Source organism: Oncorhynchus kisutch, linkage group LG1 (genome assembly GCF_002021735.2).
Source record: "Oncorhynchus kisutch isolate 150728-3 linkage group LG1, Okis_V2, whole genome shotgun sequence".
Taxonomy (NCBI): Eukaryota; Metazoa; Chordata; class Actinopteri; order Salmoniformes; family Salmonidae; genus Oncorhynchus; species Oncorhynchus kisutch.
In genome coordinates, this window is record NC_034174.2 from 9,746,141 (window position 1) to 9,760,823 (window position 14,683).

Here is a 14,683-nt window from a genome sequence, read left to right on the forward strand (position 1 = left end):
CAGGTATTCTGCCACTGTGTACTCTCTGTTTAGGGCCAGTCACAGTGGTCAGGTATTCTGCCACTGTGTACTCTCTGTTTAGGGCCAGTCACAGTGGTCAGGTACTCTGCCGCTGTGTACTCTCTGTTTAGGGCCAGTCACAGTGGTCAGGTATTCTGCCACTGTGTACTCTCTGTTTAGGGCCAGTCACAGTGGTCAGGTATTCTGCCACTGTGTACTCTCTGTTTAGGGCCAGTCACAGTGGTCAGGTATTCTGCCACTGTGTACTCTCTGTTTAGGGTCAGTCACAGTGGTCAGGTATTCTGCCGCTGTGTACTCTCTGTTTAGGGCCAGTCACAGTGGTCAGGTATTCTGCCACTGTGTACTCTCTGTTTAGGGCCAGTCACAGTGGTCAGGTATTCTGCCACTGTGTACTCTCTGTTTAGGACCAAAGAGCATTCTAGTTTGCTCTGTTTTATTGTAAATTATCTCCAATGTGTTAAGTAATTATCTTTTTGTTTTCTCATGATTTGGTTGGGTCTAATTGTGCTGCTGTCCTGGTGCTCTGTGGGGTCTTTTTGTGTTTGTGAACAAAGCCCCAGGACCAGCTTGCTTAGGGGACTCTTCTCCAGGTTCATCTCTCTGTAGGTGATGGCTTTGTTAAGGAATGTTTGGGATTTGGATAATTAGCAGGTTTCGGCCTAATTCTCCTCTGCATGTATTATTTGGTGTTTTACGTTGTACAGTGAGGATAGTTTTGAAGAATTCTGGATGCAGTCTCTCAATTTGGTGTTTGTCCCATTTTGTGAATTCTTGGTTGGTGAGCGGACCCCAGACCTCACAATCATTAAGGGCAATGGGTTCTATAACTGATTCAAGTTTTTTAGCCAGATCCTAATTGATATGACAAATTTTATGTTATTTTTGATGCCATAGAAGGACCTTCTTGCTTTGTCTCTCAGATCGTTCACAGCTTTGTGGAAGTTACCTGTGGCACTGATGTTTAGGCTGAGGTATGTATGTATCGTGTGGTCCTGGCAACTGGACCTTTTTTGGAACACAATTTTTGTTTTGTCTTACGGAGATTTGCTGTCAGGGCCCAAGTCTGACAGAATCGTTGCAGAAGATCTAGGTGCTGCTGTAGGTCCTCCTTGGTTGGTGACAGAAGCACCAGATCATCAGCAACAGTAGACATTTGACTTCAGATTCTAGTAGGGTGAGGCTGGGTGCTGCAGACTGTTCTAGTGCCCTCGCCAGTTTGTTGATATATATTTTGAAGAGGGTGGGGCTTAAGCTGCATCCCTGTCTCATCCCACGGCCTTGTGGAAAGAAATGTGTGTATTTTATGCCAATTTTAACCCCACGCTTGTTGTTTGTGTACATGGATTTTATCATGTCTCGTGCTTTTCTCTCAACACCACTTTCCATCAGTTGAGCTGCCACAACCCTCTGAGAGTCGTGGCAGCTCAACTCCATGGAACTGGCCATCAATTCAGTTCATCGACATTCCTCTGGTGTTTGTTTTCATTGAATAATAAGGAAGTCGTGTGGTATCTATGAATGTGTCCGTGTCTCTCATGACCTCAGATCACAGTTCTGTGAGTGTTGACTGTAAAATCTCTTTAGACCAAATCATATGTAGTCTTCTAAAACATGCTGCTGTTGTTGTCATTTACAGACCAGGTGTTTGGCTGTCATCTAGAGATGCTGTGTGAGAGAGAGAAGAACAACGTGCCTCGTTTCGTCAGGCTCTGCACTGAGGCTGTGGAGAGGAGAGGTACAGCCATAAACATAAAACAATGAGTACAGTACATCCTCTGGTACTACTCCCCTGTAGGTACAGCCTCTGGTACTACTCCCCTGTAGGTACAGCCTCTGGTACTACTCCCCTGTAGGTACAGCCTCTGGTACTACTCCCCTGTAGGTACAGCCTCTGGTACTACTCCCCTGTAGGTACAGCCTCTGGTACTACTCCCCTGTGAGTACAGCCTCTGGTACTACTCCCCTGTGAGTACAGCCTCTGGTACTACTCCCCTGTAGGTACAGCCTCTGGTACTACTCCCCTGTAGGTACAGCCTCTGGTACTACTCCCCTGTAGGTACAGCCTCTGGTACTACTCCCCTGTGAGTACAGCCTCTGGTACTACTCCCCTGTAGGTACAGCCTCTGGTACTACTCCCCTGTGGGTACAGCCTCTGGTACTACTCCCCTGTGGGTACAGCCTCTGGTACTACTCCCCTGTGGGTACAGCCTCTGGTACTACTCCCCTGTAGGTACAGCCTCTGGTACTACTCCCCTGTGAGTACAGTACAGCCTCTGGTACTACTCCCCTGTGGGTACAGCCTCTGGTACTACTCCCCTGTGGGTACATCCTCTGGTACTACTCCCCTGTGGGTACAGCCTCTGGTACTACTCCCCTGTGGGTACAGCCTCTGGTACTACTCCCCTGTGGGTACAGCCTCTGGTACTACTCCCCTGTAGGTACAGCCTCTGGTACTACTCCCCTGTGAGTACAGTACAGCCTCTGGTACTACTCCCCTGTGGGTACAGCCTCTGGTACTACTCCCCTGTGGGTACATCCTCTGGTACTACTCCCCTGTGGGTACAGTACAGCCTCTGGTACTACTCCCCTGTGGGTACAGCCTCTGGTACTACTCCCCTGTAGGTACAGCCTCTGGTACTACTCCCCTGTAGGTACAGCCTCTGGTACTACTCCCCTGTGAGTACAGCCTCTGGTACTACTCCCCTGTAGGTACAGCCTCTGGTACTACTCCCCTGTGGGTACAGCCTCTGGTACTACTCCCCTGTGGGTACAGCCTCTGGTACTACTCCCCTGTGGGTACAGCCTCTGGTACTACTCCCCTGTAGGTACAGCCTCTGGTACTACTCCCCTGTGAGTACAGTACAGCCTCTGGTACTACTCCCCTGTGGGTACAGCCTCTGGTACTACTCCCCTGTGGGTACATCCTCTGGTACTACTCCCCTGTGGGTACAGTACAGCCTCTGGTACTACTCCCCTGTGGGTACAGCCTCTGGTACTACTCCCCTGTAGGTACAGCCTCTGGTACTACTCCCCTGTAGGTACAGCCTCTGGTACTACTCCCCTGTAGGTACAGCCTCTGGTACTACTCCCCTGTAGGTACAGCCTCTGGTACTACTCCCCTGTAGGTACAGCCTCTGGTACTACTCCCCTGTGAGTACAGTACAGCCTCTGGTACTACTCCCCTGTGGGTACAGCCTCTGGTACTACTCCCCTGTGGGTACATCCTCTGGTACTACTCCCCTGTGGGTACAGTACAGCCTCTGGTACTACTCCCCTGTGGGTACAGCCTCTGGTACTACTCCCCTGTAGGTACAGCCTCTGGTACTACTCCCCTGTAGGTACAGCCTCTGGTACTACTCCCCTGTAGGTACAGCCTCTGGTACTACTCCCCTGTAGGTACAGCCTCTGGTACTACTCCCCTGTAGGTACAGCCTCTGGTACTACTCCCCTGTAGGTACAGCCTCTGGTACTACTCCCCTGTAGGTACAGCCTCTGGTACTACTCCCCTGTGAGTACAGCCTCTGGTACTACTCCCCTGTGGGTACAGCCTCTGGTACTACTCCCCTGTGAGTACAGCCTCTGGTACTACTCCCCTGTAGGTACAGTACATCCTCTGGTACTACTCCCCTGTAGGTACAGTACATCCTCTGGTACTACTCCCCTGTGAGTACAGCCTCTGGTACTACTCCCTGTAGGTACAGTACATCCTCTGGTACTACTCCCCTGTGGGTACAGTACATCCTCTGGTACTACTCCCCTGTGGGTACAGTACAGCCTCTGGTACTACTCCCCTGTGGGTACAGTACAGCCTCTGGTACTACTCCCCTGTGGGTACAGTACAGCCTCTGGTACTACTCCCCTGTGAGTACAGCCTCTGGTACTACTCCCCTGTGGGTACAGTACAGCCTCTGGTACTACTCCCCTGTGGGTACAGTACAGCCTCTGGTACTACTCCCTTGTGGGTACAGTTTGGCTGTAGGTAAACTAATATTTTGTGGAAGACAGGATAATCTTTACTGCACATTTATATCACATTGAACTGGTTTATAATTGATATGGATTCTATGGGTTTTAAGACAGTGTTTTAAATATCTGTGGTTGTTGCCAGGGTTACATGGAGTTCTGGTGTGTTATTGCCAGGGTTACATGTAGTACCGGTGTGTTGTTGCCGGGGTTACATGTCCTACCTGTGTGTTGTTATTCAGGTCTGGAGACAGACGGTATCTACAGAGTGAGTGGGAACCTGGCGGTCATCCAGAAACTACGCTTCCTAGTCAACCATGGTGAGGGAGGGAGTACGGGAGGAATGAAGAGAGGGAGGGAGTATGGGAGGAAGAGAGGGAGGGAGGAATGAAGAGAGGGAGGGAGTACGGGAGGAGGGAGGGAGGAATGAAGAGAGGGAGGAGGGAGGGAGGAATGAAGAGAGGGAGGAGGGAGGGAGGAATGAAGAGAGGGAGGAGGGAGGGAGGAATGAAGAGAGGGAGGAGGGAGGGAGGTATGAAGAGAGGGAGGTGCGAGGAAGAGAGGGAGGGAGGTATAAAGAGAGGGAGGAGGAATGAAGAGAGGGAGGAGGGCTGAATGGATAAAGAGAGAGAGGGAGAAGGGAGGTAGGGATGAAGAGAGGGAGGAGGGAAGGTATAAAGAGAGGGAGGAGGGAGGGAGGTATGAAGAGAGGAAGGAGGGAGGTATAAAGAAAGGGAGGTATGAAGAGAGGGAGGAGGGAGAGAGGTATGAAGAGAGGGAGGAGGGAGGGAGGTATGAAGAGAGGGAGGAGGGAGGGAGGTATAAAGAGAGGAAGGAGGGTAGGAGGTATGAAGAGAGGGAGGAGGGATGAAGAGAGGGAGGAGAGAGGTATGAAGAGAGGGAGGAGGGAGAGAGGTATAAAGAGAGGGAGGAGGAAGGAGGGAGGGGGGGGGGAGGAGTGAGGGAGGAAGGAGGAGGGAAGGAGGTGTGAAGAGAGGGAGGGAGGGAGGAAGGGATGGAGGGAAGGAGGAGGGCAGGAGGTGTGAAGAGAGGGAGGAAGGGATGGAGAGAGGGAGGAGGGAGGTATGAAGAGAGGGAGGAAGGAGGAAGGGATGAAGAGAGGGAGGAGAGAGGGAAGTATAAAGAGAGAGAGGAAGGAGGAAGGGATGAGGAGAGGGAGGGGCTATGTTCTGAAAAGCATCCTACACTACACATTTAATTTTTTTTAAGCCCAGAGTGCTTTATAATGGACATAATTTAGGATTCCACTCTGAAGGAGAGTAACCTGATTCCGACCTGCTTGACCTTGTAGGCTAAATGACTGTTGGTTGTTTTTTTTGCAGAGCGAGCGGTGACTACAGACGGACGTTATATGTTCCCTGCGGAGTTGGTACAAGGTAGACAGACAGATGGAGACTGTCGAGCCAAAATGGCTCCCAGTTTTCATCCAAATGCCTATCTGCATACCTGTGTGCGCTGTACTCACTCCATACATGCAAAAGCACACGTTTGTTTGTCTCGATACTTTCCATGTCACTATTGTGTTGTCTATGCATCAAATATTTCTGTTTGAGTAAACTATATATTCAAGTCCTATGTGTCCTTTTACACGGTCCATTGGTGTCACCCAGTGGTTTAAACAGAGTACTGTAGCTTGTGTTTTGTGGAACACCTTAGCCCAGCTCACCTGACCAATGTTTTGTGATACTAATTTGGACAGTAGACAGGATCTTAAATCAAGCTCTTGAAGAACCACCGTTATTGAGTGTACAGATGTAACTGCGACACTTTGAGAAACATTGTTCAGGAGGGTCGTATTATGTTTGTCTTTCTCTCTGCCCTCTGACTATCGCTTCACTTTCACAGACACTTTCTCTCTGCTAGAGCTACTAGCCTGCCAGCCTGCCGGCCGACCTGTCAATCAAAGTACTGAAGGAGTTTTAACAGTAAAATTCACACATGTCCCTCCCTCCTTTCCTTCCTTCCTTCCTTCCTTCCTTCCTTCCTTCCTTCCTTCCTTCCTTCCTTCCTTCCTTCCTTCCTTCCTTCCTTTCTTTCTTTCTTTCTTTCTTTCTTTCTTTCTTTCTTTCTTTCTTCCTCCCTCCCTCCCTCCCTCCCTCCCTCCACCCCTCTCTCCCTCCACCAATAGAGAAGTTGAACCTGGAACAGAGTGAGTGGGAGGACATCCATGTCATCACAGGAGCCCTGAAGCTGTTCTTCAGAGAGCTTCCTGAACCCCTGGTTCCTTACGGCTTCTTCACAGACATCTTAGAGACCGTCAGTGAGTATAGACCCTTTCTATTACCTGCCTACCTACCTAACAAACTAACAAGTTAACTACCGAACTAGCTAACTAACTAACTGCCTACCTACCTACCTACCAAACAAACTAACAAGTTAACTACCGAACTAGCTAACTAACTGCCTACCTACCTACCTACCTACCTACCAAACAAACTAACAAGTTAACTACTGAACTAGCTAACTAACTGCCTATCTACCAAACAAACTAACAAATTAACTACCGAACTAGCTAACTAACTGCCTATCTACCTACCTACCTACCTACCTACCTACCGACCAAACAAACTAACAAGTTAACTACTGAACTAGCTAACTAACTGCCTATCTACCAAACAAACTAACAAGTTAACTACCGAACTAGCTAACGAACTGCCTATCTACCAAACAAACTAACAAATTAACTACCGAACTAGCTAACTAACTGCCTATCTACCTACCTACCTACCGACCAAACAAACTAACAAGTTAACTACTGAACTAGCTAACTAACTGCCTATCTACCAAACAAACGAACAAATTAACTACCGAACTAGCTAACTGCCTACCTACCTACCTACCTACCAAACAAACTAACAAATTAACTACCAAACTAGCTAACTAACTGCCTACCTACCTACCTACCTACCTACCTACCTACCAAACTAACTAACAAATTAACTACCGAACTAGCTAACTAACTGCCTACCTATCTACCAAACAAACTAACAAATTAACTACCGAACTAACTGCCTGCCTGCCTACCTACCTACCTACCTACCTACCGAACTAACTAACAAATTAACTACCAAATTAGCTAACTACCTACCTACCTACCTAACAAACTAACAAATTAACTACCAAATTAGCTAACTAACTGCCTACCTACCTACCTACCTACCTACCTAACAAACTAACAAAATAACTACCGAACTAACTGCAGGCCTGCCTACCTACCTACCTACCAAACAAACTAACAAATTAACTACAAAATTAGCTAACTAACTACCTACCTACCTAACAAACTAACAAATGAACTACCAAATTAGCTAACTAACTGCCTACCTACCTACCTACCTACCAAACAAACTAACAAATTAACTACCGAACTAACTGCCTGCCTGCCTACCTGCCTACCTACCTACCGAACTAACAAATGAACTACCAAACTAGCTAACTAACTGCCTACATACCTACCTACCTACCTACCTACCAAACAAACTAAACAAATGAACTACCAAACTAGCTAACTAACTGCCTACCTACCTACCTACCTACCAAACAAACTAACAAATTAACTACCGAACTAGCTAACTACCTGCCTGCCTACCTACCTACCTACCTACCTACCTACCTACCTACCTAACAAACTAACAAATTAACTACCGAACTAGCTAACTAACTGCCTACCTACCTACCTACCTACCTAACAAACTAACTAATTAACTACTGAACTAGCTAACTGCCCACCTACCTACCTACCTACCAAACAAACAAATCTACCTATCTACCTGTCTAGAGTTAGAAGATTCTGATCTAGAGTGTAACGAGAGTATCCTACTGTGTGTGTGTGTGTGTGTGTGTGTGTGTGTGTGTGTGTGTGTGTGTGTGTGTGTGTGTGTGTGTGTGTGTGTGTGTGTGTGTGTGTGTGTGTGTGTGTGTGTTCCAGAGATGTCAGACTACCTGGATAAAGTGGACCGTCTGAAGTCTCTGGTACTGAGCATGCCTCCTCCCAACCAAGACACCATGAGGTTCATGTTCAGCCATCTCAAACGGTACGAGACACCACACCTCCAAGGGTTAAATCTCTGTTTCAATACCCAGTGTACCCTCAAAAACCCTCATTACCCAGTGTACCCTCAAAAAACCCTCTGTCACAATACCCAGTGTACCCTCAAACACCCTCTGTCTCAATACCCAGTGTACCCTCAAAAACCCTCTGTCACAATACCCAGTGTACCCTCAAACACCCTCTGTCTCAATACCCAGTGTACCCTCAAAAAACCCTCTGTCACAATACCCAGTGTACCCTCAAAAACCTGACCCATCTAACCCCAATCTAATTCCATTTCACCATCTTTCAATTGTTCTGAATGTCCTTCAGTTGTACATCAGTTGTTTAAGAATCAGCTTTTACTGTCTGAGAAGAATAATATGCAGTATGTAATACGAATGACCACTAGAGGGAGGAGTACCCTCATTCCAAGCAGTTGTCATCCAGCATGTGAACGAAAATTGTGAAGAAGTATTGGTGAGCGAGTGCTGTGGGTACCTGGGGGTTAAAATTGAGAGAGGACAATGAGGTTAAAAAGAGTGAAGGATTTAGGATTTTGAAGAAGTTAACGAAAATAGTATCACTTTTCATGTACTGCTCTGCTACTTAAATGTTGCTGTCCCCAGGTCTAAAATAATATACTGTGTTGTGTTCGTGAGTCTGATGTTTGTGCCAGTGTGTGTCACCTAAGAGTCAGTGTTAGTGTGTGTTTCCTATGAGTCTGTCTGTCTGTCACTGTGTCTCTATCTCCCTCTCTCTCTGCTTCTCATTTTCTCCTCTCCCGCCTTAAATCAATCCATCTACTTCTCTCCTCTATAAATCTACCCATCTCCCTCCTCTTCTCTTCCTTACCTCCTCTCCCCTTCCCTCCTCCCTCCACCTCGCTCTCATTACCATTCTGCCCATCTCCTTTCTCTCTCATCTGTCCCCTTTCCTCCTCCTCCTCTCCTCCTCCCCTGTGATCTCTGTGGGAATGGCATTTTTAAAAGAATGCCTCATGCTGTGGCTTTAACCCATTCCTGTGTATGTGTTCACACACGCACACACACACACGCGCACGCACACACACACACACACACACACACACACACACACACACACACACACACACACACACACACACACACACACACACACACACACACACACACACACACACACACACACACATGGTCCACGCACACACCAATGTCCCGTAAATAAGCACCAGTGTAGCCACTGTCCTGCTGCCCTGTGAATCAACAAGAATAATTAAAATGACAAGCAGATTTTCAACCATGACCACTGAGATGAAGCTGTGTGTCATTGGTGGTCACTGGAATGACACAGAACGAGTCAGGCTAATTCGCTTTAGAAAGACCCTGTAGCCATATTGTATAAGCAGTAATCTATCTCTCTTTCTCTCCCTCCCCCAGGGTGATGGAACATTCTGACTCTAACCGGATGTCGACCCAGAACATCGGCATAGTGTTCGGTCCCACCCTGATGCGTCCGGAGAGGGACAATGTTAACATGGCCATCAACATGGTCTACCAGAACCAGGCCGTGGAGCTCATTCTCAATGAGTTTGACCGTATCTTCAGACCCAGCAACTTTACATCCCTCTGACATCCATTCAGCCCAGGAAACCGAACCTACAACCCACCCAGCCCCAAGGACCCAGTCAGCACAGAACACCAAACCTAGAACCCACCCAGCCCCAAGGACCCAGTCAGCACAGAACACCGAACCTAGAACACACCCAGCCCCAAGGACCCAGTCAGCACAGAACACCGAACCTAGAACACACCCAGCCCCAAGGACCCAGTCAGCACAGAACACCGAACCTAGAACACACCCAGCCCCAAGGACCCAGTCAGCACAGAACACCGAACCTACAACCCACCCAGCCCCAAGGACCCAGTCAGCACAGAACACCGAACCTAGAACACACCCAGCCCCAAGTACCCAGTCAGCACAGAACACCAAGCCTAGAACCCACCCAGCCCCAAGTACCCAGTCAGCACAGAACACCGAACCTAGAACACACCCAGCCCCAAGGACCCAGTCTAGAGCCCACCCAGCCCCATCCCAACCAGCCTGAACCCAACTCAGTGACCTGAACCATCTTTGGACCCAACCCCTCTGGTACTGTATCCTCCAACACCCAAACCCAACCAGAGCCAAACACAGAGACCAGAACCGACAGAACCAGACAAGCTGTGAAAGGGACACCAGCTTCTCCTCGCGTTCTTCTTACTTACTCCCTGTAGTATCAACTAGTGGTAAAAACATAGGTGGGTCAACTGCATTACACCCCCTGGTATCAACACCAGCTTAACTCACCTCATCCCACGGAGAAAGACCCGGGAACAGGAGGAAAAACCCATATGGATAATGTACAGTATGTTTCCTTATCTCCTGTTGTAGTGTAGTAGCAACTACAGCCCAACTCGCCTCCGCCAAAAACACAACGGCAACAACAAGCTGTTTTATCATTGTGCCACTGTCTATGAACTGTCTACAATAAAGTTATTGCGAAGTTTTTCAAACGTGATCCTTGTCAGACTTTGTGTCGTGACTGGAGAATGAATCCAGACTTTAAAACGACCTTAGTTCGGTTATAATGACAGAGCAATGGAATGCCTATATTTATGTACCTCAAGTCTAATTGTATTGGTTTTGTACACATATTATGCAGATGTTATCTCAGATGTAGCGAAATGCTTCTGTTTCTAGCTCCAACCGTGCAGTATACCTAACAATACACACAAATCTCCCCTAAAAAATGTAAATGAAGAAATATCAGAACGAGCAATGTCCGAGTCCGGAATATAAATATACTGTTCATTGACTGTACAAAACATTAAGAACACCTTCCTAATATTGAGTTGCACCCCCCCCCCCCCCCCTTTCAGAACAGCATGATTGTAAATCAATATAATCTGGGACAGATCGTCCTTGGTTGTCTTTTTTTAGAATGCATAAACACACTGTACAAAACATTAAGGAGACCTTCCCTGATATTGAGTTGCCCCCCACCAGAACAGCCTCAATTTGTCAGGACATGGACTCTACAAGGTGTTGAAAGCGTTCCACAGGGTTGCTGGCCCATGTTGACTCCAATGCTTCCTACAGTTGTATCAAGTTGACTGACAGCCCTTTGGGTGGTGGAACATTCTTGATACACACGGGAAACTGTTGAGCGTGAAAAACCCAGCAGCGTTGCAGTTCTTGACACTAACCGGTGTGTCTGGCACCTACTACCATACCCCGTTTAAAGACACTTCAATGTTTTATCTTACCCATTCACCCTCTGAATGGCACACAGACACAATACATGTCTCAACTGACTCAAGGGTTAAAAATCCTTCTTTAACCCATCTCCTCCCCTTCATCTACGCTGATTGAAGTGGATTTAACAAGTGACCAATAAGGGATCATAGTTTTCATGTTGATTCACCTGGCCAGTCAGTGTATGTCATGGAAAGAGCAGGTGTTCTTAATGTTTTGTAAAGTGTATCTATACAGTATATGTATATAATAGTGTGTATGGACAGTAGATTCATATAAAAAGGTGTGTACAGCAGTAGTTTTATAAGATGGTGTGTGTATAGACAGTATAGACAGTATAAAATACAATACAATTTTACTGGTCACAGACACGTGTTTATCAAATCAAAGTTTATTTGTCACGTACGCTGACTACAACAGGTGTAGACCTTACAGTGAAATGCTTACTTACAGGCTCTAACCAATAGTGCAAAAAAGGTATTAGTTGAACAATAGGTAAGTTAAGAAATAAAACAACAGTAAAAAGACATGCTATATACAGTAGTGAGGCTACATACAGTAGAGAGCCTACATACAGACACCGATTAGTCAGGCTGATTGAGGTAGTATGTACATGTAGATATGGTTAAAGTGACTATGCATATATGATGAACAGAGAGAGTTTAGCAGATGTTAATGCGAGTGTAGCGAAATGCTTATGCTTCTAGTTCCGACAGTGCAGTAATATCTAAGAATTTCACAACATATACCCAATACACACAAATCTAAGTAAAGGAATGGAATTAAGAATATATACATTTATGGACGAGCAATGTCAGAGCAGCATAGACTAAGATAGTATAGAAAAATGTATAGTATATACATATGAGATTAGTAATGCGATATATGTAAACATTATTAAAGTGACTAGTGATCCATTTATTAAAGTGGCCAATGATTTCAAGTATGTATGTTGGCGGCAGCCTCTCTATGTTAGTGGTGGCTGTTTAACAGTCTGATGGCCTTGAGATAGAAGCTGTTTTTCAGTCTCTCAGTCCCAGCTTTGATGCACCTGTACTGACCTCTCCATCTGGATGATAGTGGGTTGAACAGGCAGTGGCTCGTGTGGTTGTTGTCCTTGATGATCTTTTTGGTCTTCCTGTGACATCGGGTGGTGTAGGTGTCCTGGAGGGCAGGTAGTTTGCCCCTGGTGATGTGTTGTGCAGACCACACCACCCTCTAGAGAGTCCTGCGGTTGAGTGCGGTGCAGTTGCCGTACCAGGTGGTGATACAGCCCAACAGGATGCATCTGTAAAGGTTTGTGAGGGTTTTAGGTGACAAGCCAAATTTCTTCAGCCCCCTGAGGTTGAAGTAGGCCTGTTGCACCTTCTTCACCACACTGTCTGTGTGGGTGGACCATTTCAGTTTGTCGGTGATATGTACGCCGAGGAACTTAAAACTTTCCACCTTCTCCACTGCTGTCCCGTTGATGTGGATAGGGGGATGTTCCCTCTACTGTTTCCTGAAGTCCGCGATCATCTCCTTTGTTTTGTTGACGTTGAGTCAGAGGTTATTTTCCTGACACCTCACTCCCAGAACCCTCACCTCCTCCATGTAGGCTGTCTCATCGTTATTGGAAATCAAGCCTACTACTGTTGTTTCAAAATATGAATAGAAAAGGTGTGTACAGCAGTAGTTATATAGGAAGAGTCTTGACTAGAATACAGTACACATATAAAGTGGGTAAAACATTATGTAAACATTAATAAAGTGACCAGTGTTCCATGTCTATGTATATAGGGCAGCAGACTCTAAGGTGCAGGGTTGAGTAACCAGGTGGTAGCCGGCTAGTAACAGTGACTAAGGTTCAGGGTAGAGTACCTGGTGGTAGTCGGCTAGTAACAGTGACTAAGGTTCAGGGTAGAGTACCTGGTGGTAGTCGACTAGTAACAGTGACTAAGGTTCAGGGTTGAGTAACCGGGTGGTAGCCGGCTAGTAACAGTGACTAAGGTGCAGGGTTGAGTAACCGGGTGGTAGTCGGCTAGTAACAGTGACTAAGATTCAGGATTTGGGTTCTGGGTGGAGGCCGGCTAGTAACAGTGACTAAGGTTCAGGGTAGAGTACCTGGTGGTAGTCGGCTAGTAACAGTGACTAAGGTTCAGGGTAGAGTACCTGGTGGTAGTCGGCTAGTAACAGTGACTAAGGTTCAGGGTAGAGTACCTGGTGGTAGTCGACTAGTAACAGTGACTAAGGTTCAGGGTTGAGTAACCGGGTGGTAGCCGGCTAGTAACAGTGACTAAGGTGCAGGGTTGAGTAACCAGGTGGTAGTTGGCTAGTAACAGTGACTAAGGTGCAGGGTTGAGTAACCGGGTGGTAGCCGGCTAGTAACAGTGACTAAGGTGCAGGGTTGAGTAACCGGGTGGTAGTTGGCTAGTAACAGTGACTAAGGTGCAGGGTTGAGTAACCGGGTGGTAGCCGGCTAGTAACAGTGACTAAGGTGCAGGGTTGAGTAACCGGGTGGTAGTTGGCTAGTAACAGTGACTAAGGTGCAGGGTTGAGTAACCGGGTGGTAGTTGGCTAGTAAAAGTGACTAAGGTTCAGGGTAGAGTACCGGGTGGTAGCTGGCTAGTGACAGTGACTAAGGTTCAGGGTAGAGTACCGGGTGGTAGTCGACTAGTGACAGTGACTAAGGTTCAGGGTAGAGTACCGGGTGGTAGTCGACTAGTAACAGTGACTAAGGTTCAGGGTAGAGTACCGGGTGGTAGCTGGCTAGTAACATTGACTAAGGTTCAGGGTAGAGTACCGGGTGGTAGCCGGCTAGTAACAGTGACTAAGGTTCAGGGTAGAGTACTGGGTGGTAGCTGGCTAGTAACAGTGACTAAGGTTCAGGGTAGAGTACTGGGTGGTAGCTGGCTAGTAACCGTGACTAAGGTTCAGGGTAGAGTACTGGGTGGTAGCTGGCTAGTAACAGTGACTAAGGTTCAGGGTAGAGTACTGGGTGGTAGCTGGCTAGTAACAGTGACTAAGGTTCAGGGTAGAGTACCGGGTGGTAGCTGGCTAGTAACAGTGACTAAGGTTCAGGGTAGAGTACCGGGTGGTAGCTGGCTAGTAACAGTGACTAAGGTTCAGGGTAGAGTACCGGGTGGTAGCTGGCTAGTAACAGTGACTAAGGTTCAGGGTAGAGTACTGGGTGGTAGCTGGCTAGTAACAGTGACTAAGGTTCAGGGTAGATTACTGGGTGGTAGCTGGCTAGTAACAGTGACTAAGGTTCAGGGTAGAGTACTGGGTGGTAGTCGACTAGTGACATAACAACTTGATTGTGAAACGTCCTATCATGAGGAAATGACTTCAGAGTGCTAGGTGATACTTATTCTGCGGTGCTGGGGAATAGTG

The 14,683-nt window shown here is 47.2% G+C and overlaps 1 protein-coding gene across 4 annotated transcripts in view; it reads left to right on the forward strand.

The window, feature by feature from the left end:
• The window catches only part of arhgap9 (Rho GTPase activating protein 9), a 62,096-nt gene extending 51,522 nt beyond the window's left edge, over window positions 1-10,574 (forward strand). For 2 of the 4 annotated variants that reach the window (XM_031825121.1, XM_031825082.1), the window contains exons 18-23: window positions 1,658-1,756; window positions 4,227-4,304; window positions 5,328-5,381; window positions 6,134-6,265; window positions 7,934-8,039; window positions 9,454-10,574. In XM_031825121.1, the coding sequence (XP_031680981.1) occupies window positions 1,658-1,756; window positions 4,227-4,304; window positions 5,328-5,381; window positions 6,134-6,265; window positions 7,934-8,039; window positions 9,454-9,646 (662 nt within the window). In that variant the 3' untranslated portion in view covers window positions 9,647-10,574. The remainder of the gene's footprint in view (window positions 1-1,657; window positions 1,757-4,226; window positions 4,305-5,327; window positions 5,382-6,133; window positions 6,266-7,933; window positions 8,040-9,453) is intronic. The other 2 variants (XM_031825194.1, XM_031825162.1) reach the window with 1 other exon arrangement.
• Window positions 10,575-14,683: the final 4,109 nt, after the last annotated feature.